The following is a 19802-nucleotide window of genomic DNA, read 5'->3' as shown; positions in this document are numbered from 1 at the left end:
GATTACACCTCACATGGATTTTTGCTGGTCCCTTCTCTTACCTATCACCTTATCTAATCTAAGATATCTTATCAAGAGATCTCCCAGATACGATATCTCAACAGATAGTCAACAGCTAGGTTCCCAAGTTAAGGGGAATTTGTGACATTTCAGAGCTTACTTTCATACTATAAATCAGTAACAATTCTTCATAGCCTAAGAGACCTTCTTCTACCTTACACAGGAATCTAGATATTTGAATATGTCAATATGTTTAACAGTCCACAACGAACAGTCATTGTCATTATCAAGTCATCAGTGAGTAAGTGGTAGGGAATCTGTTTACCCAAGACTAGTGTGTCATAATTTCAGGATGACACTGACACTGTCCACTAGTCTTCAGCGAGCGTGGTGCTTATGACTTAGTGGCGTGGACACTTTAGAAGAAGCTCACGGCCTGGATATTTACCCATATCTCTGCCTTCCCGTTGTTCTTCCTGCATCGCTCAGCCAGAGAGGAGAGCTCGACAGTCGTTTCGGATATCAGGTCCATGTTCTTGCCCTTCACAATGATCTGCATGACTCTTCCCTTGTTGATGTGGGCATCAAAAGTGCTGTCCCAGGGCGGGTACATAGTTGGCTTTTTCTGGATATACATTTGCCCATTCTCTAGGAACAGAAGGATATGTTCTCATTACACCTTTAGCCAATTCTGGGAAATAATTCAGCTTGACAGTGGCTCCGCTCCCTCTGGTCTCTAGGATATATAATTCCATTGGGAAGTCAAAAGTAACACGTAAAACAATTGGAGACAATATAGGATAGGAAGAGACAGTCCCAAGGTCTACATGCAAGGTGATACATTAAAACTTAAGAATCAATCTAGTAACTTAAGCAACAAAAATATGATAATGTCTTGGACTGGCAATGTTCTTTCCCTATTCAAGTTAGTTGCTTTATTTCAAGCAAATAGAAAGACATCAGGGGCCAAGCCTGCTCTATTTGGGAGGGTAGAGTGACCTAGGTCCCACTCTCTACATGTCATACACTTTCATGCCTCTTGGGATCTTCCTTTGATGATCTACAAAGGGCGGACACACAACTAATTAATTTCACTGTCATCTGGTTAAAAAGAGTCAATAGAAAACTACTGTGTGTTCATCTGGAAGACTCCATGGCATAATTTAAGGCTTACAGCGAATGTTCCTTAAAAAGACATTTAAAATTTTTCCATTTGACATAAATGCACCGTGAGGTAAAAACCTTTAAAACACAACAAGCCGTTATTTCGTTCTCTAATTCTAAAGTAAGGATACATTTTACATGCACCTTACGCAAAAGCTAACAGGTAACTCAGAGAGGCGGTGGTCTTAATCCGTGGGCTCGGGGAAGCAGGCTGCAGACCTACAAGTGAGAAAAGGCAGGCAGGTGGGAGACCTGAAGTGGCTGATGACAAGAGCTATGGTCAGGGTGGTAAAGCGTAAGGAAAACCTCTCCAGAACCACCAAGTGATTGGGAAAGAGTTTGCTAGAGGGATTAAGTGATGTTGGCATCTCTTTCATCCCCACTGGATTTTCTGTAGTGTTTTTTCTTTAATCATTTCAGGACCAGCAAACTGAGTGTTGGTTTCTTGTGATAATAAGCACACTAAGTGGCAGATTTAGCAATTCAGAGATGTTGGTAAAGCAAAAGGGAAAAATCCATTTAAGCATGGAAACAAAGCAGCTGGGACTCCTGACGGCCCCTTCTTTCTCATGCACGATGTCAAAGCGGAACACGCAGCCAGCATTTGCTAAGTTGTCATATGGGAGGTATACAAGCCCTTGAAGAAACAGAAACTTCTAGTTTTAGATAAACCTGGCTATTAAAGGGATAAACTCTGACAATGTCGAGGGTGGAAGAGGAAGGGGAAGGTTTTTATGGCTTGTTTAAAAAAATTTAACTGGAGATTGGACTTGAATTTTAAAAATACCAATGGCAATTCTAATGACCACAGTAACATTTTACTTCCACAGACGGGAAGCCCCTCTTTCTCATAACGCCTTAGTGGCAACCTTTCTCCACACCCCTGCAAGGGACAGTGATGCCTGCGGGAAGGCTCTTCTCAGCCTCTCATTCGCTAGGTTTGTAATCGCCTAAAAAGAGGACCGGAACTCAGGATCCTACTTACAGTGAATTTTACCATTTCCACAAGGCTCCCAGACTGACAACACTCTGCCCTGTCTGTCCCTGTTCTGTCGACTCATCATGGGAAATGCCATCTACGGCCTCCAAGATGGATACATTTTTAAAAATTGCTGCAGCCACTGTAGAAGATAGTATGGAGGTTTCTCAAAACTTAAAAATAGTACTTCCACTGCTGGGTATTTACCCAAAGAGAACAAAAACACTAATTTGAAAAGAAAGATTCACCTCTATGTTCACTGCAGCATTTACAATAGCCAAGATACGGAAACAACCTAAGTGTCCAACAATACACAAACATATAAGGAAGATGTGTGGGCGCGCGCACGCACACACACACACACACACACACTGAAATATTATATGACCGTAAAAAGGATGAGATCATGCCATTTGCAACAACATAGATGGTCTAGAGGGTATTAGGCTAGGTGAAATAAATCAAATCAAAAAAAGACAAATGCCCTGTGATTTTTTACTCATATGCAGAATCCAAGAAAACCAAATTAATACACAAAATGTAGAATCAGACCTATAAATATGGAGAACAAACTGATGGTTTCTACAGGGGTGGTGGGGGATGGGAAAAACGGGTAAAGGGGAGAGGGAGGTCCAAGCTTCCAGTGATGCAATGAATAAGTCATGGGGATGCAAGGTACAGCACGGGAAATACAGCCAACGGTATCGTAATAGTGTTGCACGGTGACAGACGGTAGGTATTCTCGTGGCGAGCATAGCATAACATACAGACTTGTCGAATCACATCAGAAATGAATATAACACTGTGTGTCAACTGTAATCAAATTAAGAAATCTAAGAAAACATAAATTCAATAGAAGTCATACTTGAATTGTGATGGGCACAGTGATTCCTTTTCAGAACAAAACCAAAACAAAATGAAAAACCCAAATCTCCGAACTCCGCAGGCTAACCTTTTGGAAAAACAAAGTCTTCTTTTCTGACAAGGTCTCTTGATCCACATGGCTGATCAGACCAAGTTCAAAGGCAAGGCCAAAAGAAGAAGAAGAAATTTTAAAAAGGCTCTTAGGAGGCAAATGTCAGCGAGGCCTGTGCTTATAGAGAATGGGATCCAGGAGACCCATTAAGTCAAAAGCGCCTTTGAAAAACTCAGACCTTTTACACTTCAAAGGTTCCTGTGACATTTGAAAGGTTTTAGACCGGGAACAAGTGCCATTCTCACTTTTAACTGAACAGGAGAGAAGTCCGGGCAGAAGGGAAATCAGGGTGATTCAGGCCTTCTCAGCTCTGATGCACTCACAATGGCTAGCAGGGCGAAGTCGGTCATAAAGCACAAGCCTTCTAAGGGAGGAAAAAGCCAGCCTGGTAGGATTTGGAAACCCAAGATTCCGAGCTGGAAACTCCTCGTTGGAGGTTCTCAACTGCTGGATCGGGTTCCTCCTGCATCTGTACATGCCTCCCCACAAGACGCCTTTTAAGGACTACACCATATCAAACAACATACCCCTCTCTGTCCCCAAGCCTTCGCGCCCCACTTTGCCTGCTTTGGTTTTCTGCCCAGCGCTTCTCATTATTCCCTATATCCCCCTTTATTCCATGCCTCTCCTCCTCTGCTGGAATAGAAGCTCTAAGAAAAAGGTACTTTTTCTCTCCCATTGCACACTAGACACTCCATAAATCCTTTCTGCATAAGTCAGCTGGAATGGCTCCTACAGTTACAACCAGCCTGCACTGGTGTTAACCACATGGCTCTACAACGTGTCTACTGAAACAGGAAAGGTATGCAGGGAGATAGAGAAAAGTAGTGAGATTCCGTGGTGAGATTCGAGGCAGAAGAGCATTATTTTAATCGAGGGATCTAAACACACGAAAGGAACCTTGGGATCTGTCACACTTTGCCCCATACCGTGAACTGCCTGTAAATATTTACATTTGACAAAACAGGACAATTCATTCTCTCATCCAGGGTTTTGTAAATGCATAAGTAAGTTTTCTGAAATTTGGATTCCAATGGCTACCTATTCTTTTAGCATTCATCTAAGCTTAGCCCAAAGAAATAAGCCATCGTTAGGGTTCATCGTACGATTATGAAGACTTACTCTATCGGTAATCATTGGAAACAACCAGGGTTAACACTATGGGTCCCATGTTCTACTCGAGCTTCCCAGTAGATTTTATCAGCCCCATTAACTCCTCACATCATGTCCTGGCTCCCACACCCCTGAGCAAGTACTTGGCTTGGCATCAGTTTCCTACGCTGTAAAATTAGATTGAACCAGATGACTCTAAGTTCCTGGAAGGACTTGCCTCCTAGTTCACAGCAGGACCCTCCTCCTCCCCCACCCCGAACACCCACTCAAGCTTACCCGATTCAACGTATTCTTTGACAAGCACAGCGCAGTAAGGGTTAACAGCCTCTCCTTGACATGACTGGCAGGACCCACAGTCAAAGTTGGACAAACCAATTCGAAGAAATGGTGACATGGTTGCTCCCTGCAAAACGACAAAAGACAAATGCTATAAAATAAATTATTTTCAGTGTCCCATTCCCATTCATCCAGTCCTTTATCACCAGCAGCCCAGGGGCTCAAATGGCTCAGCTATCCATTCCAACAAACGCCTTTACTTCCCTTCTGCAAAGGACATTCCTGGGCTCACCCCAAACCACAGACTGACTTGCCAGCGAAAGAGGCTTTCTGGACGTCTGCATTATTCGACCCCATCAGTGAGAACTATAATTCCACTCTTAATTTAATGGAGTGACATTTAATAGTTGCAGAGAGAGGCAAAAAATTTCCAACATTTTATTTCTTCTATTATTCAAGTAGGTACCCGAGAAACAATACATAATAACCAGAAAATGAGTTTAGAAAGGGTGAGTCTATTTTAGTCACAACAGTTAAATATGACACCACAAAATTCTTACATGGGCTATTTATGTGTGTGACGCAGTTGGCTCTGGGCATTTAGCAGCTGAACTCTGTTTACTGCAGACATTCCAGAAAGGTCTACGTTCTTCACAGTCACGTATATGTGTATATATGTATGCATTAGGCACATACATATACGTGTATTTATCTATATCTATGATAAGTCTTTGAACATTATAAACCACTTCAAAAAAGCCTAAATCATTGCCCACCATAAAGTCATGCTTTATCATCTAAGGATAAACAAAGTACTTCACAAAAGCCAAATTACCAATAATTATTCGTACCTTGAGAGAGAGGTGAAAACCATCATAATGGTGCCTAACAGATTCTAGGATTCCAGTCTGATTTCGCATCTGCCAGCCCTTCCTTGTCTTTTTTGGCCACTTACCTCAACTAACCACCCCCACCCCCAGTCCCCACTTTTTTTTTTTTAACCTACTTTTCCATGAGGTCCCCTTCATGTGAAACTATCATCTGGTATTCAGTGGAAAGTTACTCCTTTGCTGCTTGTATCTTCTTGAACTGTTTTCTCCTCCCTACTTCTCCCTCACTCTCTTAAGTAAGCCAAAGATAAGAAGAACAAAGCATGAGCTGTCCCTTCGACCTTTGTATAAAGAAGAAAGACAACTCTTCAGAATAATAGGAGCCCGCCTGTGAGCACCAACGGCATACCTGGACATCTGAGGCCCATAATCCCGAATCTGGTAGAGCCATTAAAGACCGCTAGTTCTCCGAAATGCTGGTGGTCTTTGCGTATTTTTTGAACCTATGGAGACAGCTTAGGGGCTCTCGACAACTGCTATTAACTTCATGAATTAAAGGAAGTCTCAATTTCCCACAGTGTAGCAGGTGTAATTAAAGGAGACGGTGGTAGAATCATCATATTTGCCAGGTGTTCTTAGTCTCTGGAACACATTCTGTGTAAGTCACACTGTTGAAACAGTTGCTAGATGACTTCTAGACGTGTCTTTAGGGGCCCCCTTCATCTTCTGAGTTTAGGAAACTTGGACAGGAGCCGAGCTAATGACTGAGAGCACGCTGGAGAAAACTTCCTTGAGAACCCCCCTTTCCTGGGTCACATAGGTCTTCTGGACAAATCTATCTTTCTGCGCTAATCAGGAAGGATCGCCAAAAACTATCCTCATTTATGAGAGTGCCATGTGCGGACACTCTGAAGATTTCCTCAACACGAGTAAAGGTGAGTAATTAATTCGGATTTGAATTTGGAGGGATCACTGACTCACAAAGCCTGAGTGACAACCACAGTGACCTTTAGTGACGGCTGTGTCACTCTGCTATTTCCAGGCTGGGTTCAGAATTAGCAGCAGCAGCTCAGCACGCACCTGGGAAAGTCTGTCCGGGGAGCAGAGCGAAACCTCTAGGGTGACCAGGGTTTCTGGTACAGTATGGGAGAGAGTCGTGGTGGAAGCCTCTCCTCCGCCACGCCTTGCTTACACATCAGTGGACCTCCTATCTCCCTAGCAGTCCAGGTCCGCTTGCCCCAGCCCCTCCCGCGTAAGCATTTTGGCAGTTTACACAACGCATGCACCTGTTCCATGGCCAAGCCGTGGCCTCTCTTTCTAAAGGTCTAGTCACGGTGACGCGATCTGACAGTCTGACATCTAGAAGACAGAACTGGCATCTGTGCGCTGCACCCATCCTGTTGTTCCCTCAGCGGTGCGCTTTTAAGGCAAAAGAAAGCATTTTATTCCTGAGCTACTCAGAACTTTTCCCCCTCCTGTAATAGCAATGTGATCACTATGCAATATAAAGAAAATACACAAAACTGGTAAAAAAGCCTCCTCATAGTTCTACCAGCAAAAGCAAATCACTATTACGATTTTGATGTGTTTTCTTTAGTCTTTTTTAATGAACAGGTTTTGTGGTTTTGTTCTAAATGCTATGCTCTTACTGCGTGTATGGGATTATATTTGGCTTTTGATTTTTTATTTTATTTTATTTTTTTATTTTTTTTAAGATTTTATTTATTTATTCGACAGAGATAGAGACAGCCAGTGAGAGAGGGAACACAAGCAGGGGGAGTGGGAGAGGAAGAAGCAGGCTCATAGTGGAGGAGCCTGATGTGGGGCTCGATCCCGTAACGCCGGGATCACGCCCTGAGCCGAAGGCAAACGCTTAACCGTTGTGCCACCCAGGCGCCCCTATATTTGGCTTTTTAATTTAACATTTTACCAGAAAAATTGTCCAAGTTAGTATGTTATCTTTGCAAGCATCCTTTTAATTCTTGCACCATAGTCTAAGGAGGGGCAGCTCCATGATCTGCTTTACTAACGTCTTATATGTTTAGACTATTTCCAGATTTTCCATAATAGAAATATAGCTGTGATAAGCACCTTTTTACAATTTTTTTAAAATTTAGGAATATCGCCTCAGACTGGATCACTGGGTATTCAATATTACTACATCAAGTGCTATTACTATTTGTAAGTCTTACACATTTAAAGAAAATAATAAAACCTAAAGGCAAAGACTTAACAGGGAAGATATTCATGGCAAGTACAATGGACAATAACTAAGCATCATTCTTACATAATAAGTGTACATAAATTTGTAAAAACAAACTAAACAAAAACTGCCTATGACCCAAGTAATTAGTGGCAATGACACAAACTACACCAAATATTTGAAAACACCATAATTGTAACTGGGTATGTGGGAAAATGTTCAGCCTTGTGAGCAATTTAAGAAATGCAAAATAAAACAAGATATGGGGCACCTGGGTGGCTCAGTCAGTTAAGCGTCTGTCTGACTCTTGCTTTTAGCTCAGGTCATGATCTCAGGGTCATGGAGTTGAGCCCCACATGGGGCTCCGCCCTCAGTGGGGAATCTGCTTGAGACTCTCCCCTTCCTGCACTCTCTTTCTCTCTCATAAATAAAGAATTGTTAAAAAAAATTAAGCAAGATACTATATAATTGCATTTACACGACATTCTTGAAAAGATAAAAGGCTGGAGAGAGTGGTTAGCAGGGCTTTGGACAGGGGACAGGGTATTATAAAGATATAGCATGAACAAGTTTTGGAGAGAAGATTAAGCCTGATTTTGGGCAGTGATCACAGAAATCTAGATTTAAATTCACAGAATTATACAGCAAGAACAACCATCAATTTTGCCATATGATCATTTAAAGACCAAAATTTTAAGATATGCTGTTGGCATTTCAAGGCATGGACTATAAATTCACAGGTCATATAGATAAAATGCACGTTAGGTACAGATGAAAGAATACACATTAGGAAACTGGGAATTCATATAATAAAACATTAAATTAAAATCTAAAGTAATCAAGAGTAGCTTCAATTTACTGAAGGGAAAAATGTCAGAGCCTTAAGAAAAATAAATAGCTTTTACTCTGCTATTTAAGCTCTTTCAAAAATTTTTGCATTTTGGAGCAAATAGCTGAGAAAAAATAATATTCGAATTTGATAATGCATTTTCTTTGGGGATCCTTAATACTCAACTCTTGATTTAAACTATAATCATAAAACGAGTTATAAAGCTTAAAATAGAAAATACAACACAATGATACTTTTTACCCATGCAACTAGCAAGTATTTTTGAAATGCTCTTACCTAACACTGGCAAGGACAACACGAATCCTACACTTTGATATAATGCTGTTGTGAGTGTAAATTTCCACAACCCTGTTGAACACACACACACACACCTGTGTGTATGTGCAGTATGTGTACATATGTATATATTGAGAGCCTAGAACATCTGTAATTAGCATATAAGGGTGAAATTAACACGAAGGATTTTTGTGGGCTGGCCTTTTGTGCTCAGAGCTTGATGGTAAAGGAGAAGGGGGATTTCCCTGGGTGCTAAAATAGAAAAGGGAATTGCTATGTATAATTATACATGCACTGGAATAGCATCTATCAGAGATGCCTTCTCCCAGTCTCTCTGTGGAATGCAGATTTCATAAATGTCCTCTTTGCTGGCCATTCATGATGGCCTCACCCTTGACAACAAACAACGTGTGTATAGGAGTGCCTGGCCAGGCTGTTCTGGGCAGTGCAGCAGTCAGGTCCCTCTACAGACCTCTCTTTGGAACTACACAATCACACATTCCATTCTCTCCTGGACAGCTCCTGAGGACCCTCGACCTGCCAGAGCTGAGCAGAACTCACTGCCCTGCCTTTCGAATCTGCCCCTTCTGTTTTACCAGGTCCGTGACTGGTACCATGGCTCTCAGCTCAGCACTCAGAGGTCACCTTTTCCCTCTCTCGCCAGAGCCCGTCTGCATTGTTCCTTCCCGCTCCCCTCCCTGCTCCACTCACCTTAACCGGACTCCACACTGCACCAGCTCACATGTCACTCTACCCAGTCTTGGCGCCTCTCACTCCTGGTCAGATCCGCATGCTGCAGCCCAAAGGATCTTACTTAGGACCGCGTAGAACTATTGCAGTCTGTCTGATGTGTCAAGCTGCTTCCCAGCTCTGGCCTTTTAGTAATACTCTTCCCTCTCCCTGGACCGCCTTCCTATTTCACTCCATCCTCTATCTGCACCCCACCCCCACTTCCTCATCTTTCAAGTTCCTCCTCAGTCCCTACCTCCTCTTTGAAGCCTTTCTTCCCTCCACCTCCATCATCCTCCCTCCAGCACATCTTGGTGGAGTCCACGCAGCCCTCCAGGTCCCCCACAGCTTTCTGGGCAGGGCTGTGAGACAGTACCTGCCATCTGTACTTGCCACGGCTTGCCATTTCCCATTTCTGAGTGGAGTAGATCCTGTCACTCAAATTCTTTGTCTCCTGGTTCTCAGTGTCCACATTTGGAGGACATAGCAGAGCGCCACCAGGATTTCTCTTGCTTCATTCTGGAGGTACTACAGATAGTCAGAAGAGGGATGTGACTCAAATCAGAGCAGTCCCTCTGGTTTCATCCGCAATGTATCTAGCAAAACCCCTCCAGAGTGAGTGCATGTGGGCGCCTTAATACTAGACCCGAGCTGTGACAAAGGGTTTTCTCGATCAACACATTCCTTTGGACATTTCAGTTAGCTTTGTGGGGTTGTGGAGGAGATCCAGTGCTGGTACTCACACAGCCAGATTTCCCTATAATACTTAATTATTTGTATTGGTTCACATTGGTCTTACCCAACAAGGCTGTGAGCCCTGAGAGTAGGGACCAAGCCTTAATCAGCCATGCATCTCCAGGGCTGAGCCCCCTGTCTGATATGTAAGAGATACTCAATGCATTTTTGCTGAGGAACTTAATTTTCAAAAGCAATGCTTTTGAAATAATCTCTTAATCTTCATGCATTTCTTTTACCTGCAAGGATATCCTCTGGTCCAACGAGGCAGCAGGCAGTAGTGAAGTCACTACAAGGGGAATGTCCCAGGCATTGTTACAGACAAAGAACCCATGGCATTATGAACTCAAATGCAGGAATTACGTAGCCTCCCTAAGCCTGTTCTTTCATTTGGAATGTGGGAATAGTGCCATTACTTGTCTCAAAGGGCAATGCGGATGGAATGGGCAAATACATGGAGGTGCTTGGAACGGGGCTGGCACACAGTAAACTCAAAAATATTCGTTGTTATTATTATTACTGCAACTCTGATATATTTTCCGACAGACTTTCCTGACTTTATTCGTTTGTACCAAAAAAGGGCAGGAAGAGAGTAGAATCTTTTAGGAGCACATCTGCGCTGAATTATGTGGCCTCCCTCTGTGCTCTGCCACGGATCTCCCATAAAACCCCACATGTATCTCTCCGAGAGCACTTATTACCCTCTGATAGAGTCATCTCAATGCCGACACTTATCAAGATGGACGTTGGTATGCCCACCCAATCTTCTGTGCTTTCGCTATCTCAGCTGTGAAATATCATCTTAATACGTACTTTAAATTTGCAGAGAATCTTTACTCTTATGACTCAATGTTTTCACCTTTAAGTGTGATCTCATTTGTCTTTAGCAAGCAGCTCTGACATGGGGAGATGGCCAAGTATAATTGCTCAGCGGCAGGCTTAAGGTCATACACCAGCGAGTGCTGAACTGAGAATTCTGGTCTTGACTCCCTGGGTGCTGACTCACCTACTTAACCAGACTGACTCACCCGCCACCAATCAAATCTTCCAAATGCTTTCACAGTAATGTTAAGGATTCCACCACCTAACAAAAGCTGAGGAAGAGAAGTTCCAAAGAAATAGAAAGCAACAGTTCTATATGCTCTCATGAGCTTAAAAAACAAAACAAAAAACCCCAAAAAAACAAGAACAACAACAAAAAACCCCCCAAGACTTCTCTTTCTCTGCAGCAAGTGAAATAAGAATGAGCATACTTCTTTATTTAAAAACAAAAGTGTGGCTAGCATTTGTATTACTATACTTTAGCCGAGACGTCTCAGTGACAGAGGGAGAGTCTCGCAGAAATATCAAAACCGAAAACATGTAGAAGAGAGAACACAAACGAATCAACAGTCAACCTGGGAACGAGAGACAAAAAAGCATTCAATGGCATCCAAATGGGTCAGCTCGGCCAAAGTTTGGGAAATTAAACATCAGACAAACATGAGCAAATTAAGTAACATCTGTAGCTTTTATATTTCTCTACAGATAGAAAGGTTTCCTGGGTAGAAGTGACTGTGGTAGAAAATAACCTATAAATTAAGAATAACTTGCCTTGCAATGGGCAGAGAAGAAAGATGGTAAATAGTGAACGATCGAATGAAAAGTGTTTTACCAAGTTGCTAAGTCTTCTACAAAGTAGAATAAAAAGAATCAGATTAAATATTAGCTCTTGCCCACAAATATGGGCTCAAAAGTGAATTAAAATAATAAGCATGACCTGAACATAATATTTTAAAATAACCCCCACAGTATGTGTGCAACGACTAAAGAACGTAGTAAGCCGAACATGCATCCCGCTGTTAGAACCAGGACGGAAGTGGATTTGTTGACGGAGCTAGTACTGTCCTCCTACCTGAAAACACTAACAAGACATCCCCCACCAACAATCAGGGACTGAACTGTGTCCGCCACCAATTCACACATTGAGAGCCTAAGTCCTCGTATGACTGTATTTGGTGTTAGGGCCACAAAGGAGGTAACGAAGGTTCAAGGAGGTCATAAGGGTGGGACCCTAATCCAATAGGATGGTGTCCTTATAAAAGAAGAAGAGACACCAGAGATTTCTCTCTTTTCATGATGTGAGGACACAGTGGGAAGGAGCCATCAACACGCGGGAAGAGAGCTCTCACCAGAAACCCACTTTGAGGGTGCCTTGATCTTGGACGTCCAGCCTCCCAGTCTGCGGTGTTCTGTCATGCCAGCCCCAGCAGAAAAGAACTAATATGACCAAAACTAATGTAGAAACAAATATTGAAACATAGAACACACCTGGATGACACTGTTCCTATCCTGACGCTCATTTTAACATGTGACATGAACAGGTCGTCCACTAGAGCAGAGCTCTGAACGGATTGCACCAGTGCTCGAGCGCACGGTCCCAGTCCTTGCTGAGTTAAATCCTGGCTTCTTAACCTGTTATTCCAGAGCCTCCACGCGTTGGCTCCCACGTGCCCTCCCCACACAGCGCGCCTCTTAATGCATCTTAACTTCTCTGGTGCTCCGTGCACCCCGACCACCCATCTCAGTGGCTGCGTATACCCGTCCCTCCGTTTGGAAGGCTCTGTCCTCTCCACCATGCACAACAGCCATCCCCCAATCCTTCTCATTTTGGGGGGACCTCATTCATGTACTGCCTCATTCAGAAATCCTCCCTGCTCCCCACAGAAAGAAGAGTGATTTATCGGATGGGTAAGTTTTAGAAGAACAAACTGCACCTGCTAAGCTCAGACCCTCCTTTCTTTTGGCGGGGGGGATTTGCTGACCCCTCAGCTTGTTTCTCCACTGTTCTCTGCCATAAGCAGGGTAGGGTCCACCCACCTCTGTCCGGGGAGGCCGCCGCTGTCCAGCATTGCCCGCGACACCATGAACAAAGACCCCACCTATTTGCTTGAACACTTTAGCCAGATCCACCAATCCAGCCTCCAACTGACTGTTTTTTCCCCCCATCTCTCTGACTTCTGATCTCTCTCTCCATTTGTTCCAAACACAAGCATAGCCTAGAGGGGTTATTCACTGGATCCCCTACAATTCACATGTAAATTCACATATATGTACATTATTTCATCTTCTCGGCAAGTCCAGGAGGTGGGGGTAATTAACTCCAGTCTATAGATAAGAAGCCTGAGGCTTGAGTGGGTACCCGGCTTGCTGAGGGTCGCAGAGCGAGTAAAGAGCAGAGCCTGGACTCCAGCCTTGGTTGCTAAGCATCTTCAACCAAACCAGTTCATTATTTCTTGTTAGAAAATGCCTCCTAAGGTTAGCTCAGGAAGGAAGTGAGAGCATGGAGATTTCCCCCAGAGTGGTTTCCATCTGTCTGCCAGCCCCGAATTAGAAAGGACGATCACAACAATCGGCTCGGGCCTTCCCAGCAGCCTCCCTGCTGCCCACTTGCTTAATGACCTTCGGTACTAATCTGATGTTTTTCTTTGTCAGTACCTGTGGTTTAATGATCTTTCTACCCCAGAGCTGTGAAAAAGTGGGTAATATAATTGGAGTCGAAGTTTCCTGGAATAGCATAAGCTTTCATCTGGAAGTGAGGTCAACACTGCCGAACTGGGTAACATCCCCGGGATGTCACCAGCGTGGGCTGTCTCACCTCCCTGCTTCTGCCATTCATGCTGTGAGAGACGGCGGCTTGGGATGCGTGAGGATTTGCATGGCCAGGGCCTAGAACCAAGCTGACTGCTTCACAGAAAGCTGGGGGACACTTGGTCTCCTTGGCACCATTTCCTAACCACAGTTCGGGTAATCACTTACGGTGTCCAAAGATGTTGTCTCGTCATGGAAGCAAATTTAATTTATGCTCTGTCTCTGTGTCAAAATTGACTCTGGAAAGACAATGTTCACCACCCCCCCCACGAACACACAGAGTAACCGTGACGTGGGTATGTTACTTAGCTCGACGGTGCTGATATTTCACGATGTATAGCTACATCCAATCACCAAGCCGTATACCTGAAGTTATCCAAATTTAAATTGTCAGTTACACCTCAATCAAACTGGGGGGGGGGGGACTCTTTTCTCTGCGATTCTACTTTTTGTCAACCCAGTAACTCTCAGGAGACACAGGATACTTGCTAATCTTCCCCAGGCACAAGAGTCAGAGTCTCCTTTCTGGAAGTGAGGTATCGAGTGAGGAAAAGCACACCACCTCAGCCAGAGGTGTCAAGTCAGCGCCAGGGCCCAGGGCACCCTGGCCAATGAGCACCTTGACTGAGAAGGTGAAGCTGGAGCCCACTCCGCTCTGGCCCTTGCATGGCAGGAGACGCAGCGGATGGAGGCGCACGGCTGAGCTCACCGGTGTGGAAATGCCACTGCCACGGAGAAAATCCGGCTTCTACAACTGCAGAGTCGGAGACAAATGACCGCATTTCTTTGCGTCTATGTTGCCATATCTGTAACATGGGGGAAATAATAGGTCTACTTCCTGGGGTTGTCATGGGGATGAAATGAACTAATTTATGGGAAATGGTTATAATACTGTTTGGTGGAATCACTTAGGACTTTCCCAGAGATTCCTAAATCCTCCCCGATGAAAATTAGTTGCCAATGATGCTAACTTGCTCAGTGGACTATGTTATACACCCAGACTACTGGCTAAGGAAAGAAGCCACGTGCACATCAATTTCCTGCCATCGCTCAGTAAGCCTCTGCTAAGGCTACCTGCTGTATACGGAGCTCTGTGCTGGGTACAAGAAGGAGGTTTTGAGAGCCTGGGCTCTACTGCCTTGCCCTTTGATCCTGTTAATAAAGTGATGTGGCCCGTTACCGTGGACTTTGCGTCAGAGACAGAGAAAACAAGAAATGGCAACACAGGCTCTCCCTCCTGGGTACACCACTAGCAAAACACCCCTGGCCTCCCAGTGCTGCTCTGAGACCACACCCCACTTCCTCCTGAGGGTGTGTGACGCTTTTCAAAGAAAATACAGTATTTGGTAGCATCACCACAGCGAACGGAAACAGCAGTGCTCAGTCCCCAGATGAACTAAGAGTTTTGTGCAGAATAACCTACAGGGAATCCTCCTCGCGAGAGCCCCGACTGGCAATGCTGATCTGAGTTACCGCCGTCACATGAAGAGTGCGGCAGAGAAGGGGAGGGGATGGGCCAGGGGTGGAGACCAGGAGAAAAGGAAAAGGCAGACTGGGGTCAGATGACCTTGGATCGAGCTGTGTGCGCTTGGGTCTAGGGGAGTCACCCACATCTTGTTGCACAGAGAAACGTCCCCCCAACTTAGAAATGAGTGGGTTGTAAAAGCATGTTTGTAATTACAGCTGAGAATCCACGGAACCTGTGAAATTAGACACCATTTAGGTTCCCACACTAGCACATTCACTGACCTATTAATCTGTTCGTTCAGCATGAAGTCAAAATTAATAAGATTGACCAGCATTTGTCATTGTTCTGGGTCATGACATCTTCTATTTGTTTTTCTTCCTGAGACATGTCAGATTTATTGTAGGCTGGGTAACCCATTTGGGGTCCATTTTCTCCCTTTAAAAGCCACAGAAGACTCTGATCCGCAGGGAACACCCGTTGTACTGCGTGCGAAGAGAACATCCGTAAGTCGACCACAAGGGCGGTGGACAACCCCCTGGCCGGCAAGACGGGAACCCCCTAGCTCAGTGCTTCTCACTGAGTGTCAGCATCAATGGGGGGACGCTAGAAAGGCCAATGCCCAGCCCCAGCCAGACTCACTGGAATTAGCAGCTCTGTGGGCGGGGCTCAGCCATCTGCGGCCCTCCACGCGCGAGGTGCACACGGAAGGTCGAGAAAGCGTGCACTAGCACGGACGCCACGAGGCCAGGCCCGTGTCCTTTGCATTTTGATGTGCCCAGCATGTAGGACAGTGCTGGGCACTAAGGTGGTTCTAAATAACTGGTTCTCAACCAGGGCGATCTGCCTCCAGGGGACGTTTGGCCATGTCTGGAGACCTCTTTGGTTGTCACAAGTGTCAGAAAGGGGGTGCGACTCTCATCAGGTGGGTTGGGGCCAGAGATACAGTTAAACAACCTCTGATGCATAGGACAGCCCCCCCCCTTGCCCCCTACAAATGCATCAACAATGCTGGGGTTGAGGAACCGTTCTGACCAAATGCATTAAATGTGGTGAAGCCCAGAGGATTCCCTCATTCATCCCTCACCGTCTCTCATCACCTCCCCACGGTTCGTGAATTCCAGCCCCACAGAAAGAAGGGAGTGCACAGGCCTGGGGCAATGGGTCTCTCTCATCCATACCGCCTTCCCATCCGGGGACCACGAGTAGCACAGTAGGTGACATGCAACACGATCCCAATAAATGCCTTTTGAATAAGTGAATGGATAAATCAATTATGAATGAATAAATCAGAGAACAAATTAGTTGATGTTCTTTTTTTTTTTTTTTTTTTCTTTTTGAAAGCTGAAAGGGCTCTTTGTCTTCGAGTGGTCTGTCCTCTCTCAGAAGCTATGAGGGGATTAAGGCTCAGAGCAGTTCAGGCAAGAGATCAAAGTTACCTGTCTAATCAGTGGAAGAAGTGTCACTGGGGCCCAGGTCCGCTGGAGTCTTCATTTCTCTCTCCACCGTGCCTGTGTTCTGCTGCTGCGGGCATCATTCAGGGAGGGACGTGAACGGGACGAATGGCTGGATTTATACTCAAGTACTAGAGGCATCAAGTGTGAGTACTGCTCGCCCCGAAAGACTGTGTAACCCGCCCGATGTGAGCCCCTGGGCCCGCTCAGATTTATGCGAGACGTGGCCAATGCTGTGAATCCTGACCGGCCGCAGCCTCAGGCACGGCAGCCAGGCACCCCGCTCGTGGACGGAGCTGGCCCGCTGCTCACCGTGCACATCCCCGAGGGGCTTCCTGCATTCACCACACACACACACAACGCGAAGACACTAAAAACTTTGCCTCTTTGAAGGAAAAAAATGGTAAAAAGAAAAAGAAGCATTCGATGATGGGATACAGCTCTTGCAAATGCCAAGCTGTGACCTCACTTGGTGAATGTTTAGCGAGCTCTTAAGATTATTTTGCGATCAGAGCCATTGTTCGCAATGTGCTTCAGCGCGTTCTTGGAAGACAACAATCTCTCGAGAGGACACCGCAGCATTTCGTAACTGCAATTTCATTGTTCTCCAGAGTGGAAGGTAGGAGGGGTGAATAAGTGTCTTCGTTCTAACAAGGAATCCGTTACAGATTAGGGGGAAATAACAGGTAATATGCATAGAGTACTTGACAGTTTACAAATGGCTCTTCAAAAATGAAGGTAATAAAGAGGTTGCTAGTGCTAATAGGTCCTGGAAATTTCTTTTGTTTTTGAAAATTGGTTCTTCATCGCCGACCTTGAGAAGCACTGTTTTGTAGTATGCCATTTGTATCACAATACTTGCTAAATTGCAATCTGCTCCAATTTTCTATTTATCTTTTTGTATTCACCCCCCACATACACACAACACTTGAATGTAAGCTCTTCAATTGCAGAAGCAATGTCTAGTTTTGGGGTTTGTTTGTTTTTTTTTTTATAGACTTCATCTCTTAGAGCAGTTTTAGATTTATAGCAAAATTCAGGAGAAGGTACAGAGATTTCCCACACACCCCTTTCCCCCCCCAGTCTCCCCCACTATCAACACCCCCCATCAGCTTAGGATCCATGAACCCACAGTGACACACCATCATCACCCCAAGTCCATAGCTTACTTTAGGGTCCATTCTCGGTGTTGTGCGTTCGTTGCATTTGGATAAACGTATGATGATAAGTCTCTATCATTACAGTACCACACAGAATACTCTCACTGTCCTAAAAGTCCTATGACCAGCCTATTCAGCCCTCCTTCCTCCCCAGCCCTAATAGATATTAAAATAAAAAAAATAAAGGTATAATAATAGAAATTGTGTGGTACTGGCCGCAGAAGAGTTGGGCAGATTGTCAGAATAAAATAGAATGTTCTGAAACAGTTCCAAATATTTACAAAAGTGTTGTGTACAATAAAGATGGCATCTGAAGGCCGTGGGGAAGGAAGGATTGCTTCATCAATGGGGCTGTGGCCATTTGCTAAAACCTATATTAAAGCTAACATCAAAATAAAATTCAGATCGGTTGCTGACATTAATGTGGAGATAAAACCTCTCCACAACTAGAAGTACTAGATATGTAGATTAATAATGACGTCCTTTGGAATTAGGGAGGACGTCTCGAATATGTTACCCCAGACCGGCTCCAGAAAGGAATACATGTCTATACTATGTTACCTAAAAATGTAGGTGTGGTAAACATTAACAAAGCATAAGAAAAACCACAAATTGGGAGACACAATTGTAAAGCGTGTGGCAAAATAGTTGACAAATATGTGAAAAGCTATTGAACATCAATAAAAAGGGACAAACCTAATCATGAAATAGTATTTGCCTAATTAATAAAACTGGCAAAGTTTGAGAGCAGACATCTTACAAAATAAATATTACGAAGGGTGAATAAAATATGAAAAAGGTCAACTGCACTAGAAATAAAAGAAATGTAAATTAGCCAGCTTCATAATCCCCTCTCCGCAATTCCAAAATCCAAAAGGCTGAGAAAATAGAAAAAAAAATTATTCTGTAGTGTAAACCAATTTTATAGCAACACCGGATATGGGCTATTTAAGATCTAGTTATTGCCCTCCCCCCAACATGCAGCTTATCAGGAATAGCTTGTAATATACAATGTATAACTTTATTACCTCTAAAAAGCACAAATTTGGAAACAGATCTGGCCATAATAGTTTGGAGAAGGGACATGTACAATCTTTACGGAAGAAAATACGTATTGAATGACTTTAAAATAAGGCACGTACGTGAAGGTATATATACAAGAATGCTCACTGCGGCATTGCTTAATAATGGCCTGACTGGAAACAGCCTTAATGTCCAAAAATATATTATTGGAATATATTGTGGAAAATACAGTGGAATATTTTACAACCAGTAGATTGTTATTCACTAAAATAAAGATATTTACAGGATATCGTAAGCTAAAAAGGGGATATACTAACCATAGTATATATATCACATATATAATATATATAATAAAAACTCACTTAAAAATTAATAAATTTACACGCATAAATCTTAGTGGAAAAAAATCTGAACCAAAATGCCATCACTGGGTGGACTGAATTTTAGGTGATTTTTAAGTAGTTACTTTTGAGGAGTTTACAATTCTGAATTTTTTTTTTTTTTTACAATTCTGACTTTTAAAAATGATCTTGTATACCAAAAAGGGGAAACTGCTTTTCATATACTGACCCATCTTTCACTCCTACAATGATGTGAAGTAGGACGGATGGTTCCCATCACAGAGGAGGGAGAAACGGATGCCTGTGGAAGTTAGGACTTCCTTCAAGGTTACAGAACTTGCGTGATGGGGTCTACATGCTCTGATTCTACAGCCTGTCCCTCTCCACGGCGAGGCCTCTGTGGCCTGGCCCCCGATATCTCCTGGCGCACGTTCAGATCCCTAGCCTTGATCACATCTGGGAATTTAACAAGTCATTCTTTCATTTACTACCACCTGAGGGCAAGCATCCTATGGAAGACACTGAGACAATGAAGCCGTAGCTCTTGGTTTCAGAGCTATTCCAATTCTTATAATCGGGATTTCTTTTTTTTTTTTTT

General features: G+C 43.9%; 1 protein-coding gene across 4 annotated transcripts in view; it reads right to left on the bottom strand.

Moving 5' to 3' along the window:
• The window catches only part of PRKCQ (protein kinase C theta), a 168963-nt gene that overhangs the window by 113477 nt on the left and 35684 nt on the right, over positions 1 to 19802 (bottom strand). The window contains exons 1-3 of one of the 4 annotated variants that reach the window (XM_040645447.1): positions 5515 to 5637; positions 4509 to 4635; positions 449 to 646 (exon numbers count right to left, since the gene is read on the bottom strand). In XM_040645447.1, the coding sequence (XP_040501381.1) occupies positions 449 to 646; positions 4509 to 4635; positions 5515 to 5549 (360 nt within the window). In that variant the 5' untranslated portion in view covers positions 5550 to 5637. Of the gene's footprint in view, positions 1 to 448; positions 649 to 4508; positions 4636 to 4768; positions 4851 to 5514; positions 5638 to 19802 lie in introns of those variants that run through there. The other 3 variants (XM_008705412.2, XM_040645446.1, XM_040645445.1) reach the window with 3 other exon arrangements.

The sequence above is a fragment of the Ursus maritimus genome, unplaced genomic scaffold, assembly GCF_017311325.1.
Source record: "Ursus maritimus isolate PB19 unplaced genomic scaffold, ASM1731132v1 scaffold_31, whole genome shotgun sequence".
NCBI lineage: Eukaryota > Metazoa > Chordata > Mammalia > Carnivora > Ursidae > Ursus > Ursus maritimus.
The sequence above is the reverse complement of the archived record's forward strand: the minus strand, read 5'-3'. Positions and strand labels throughout refer to the sequence as shown.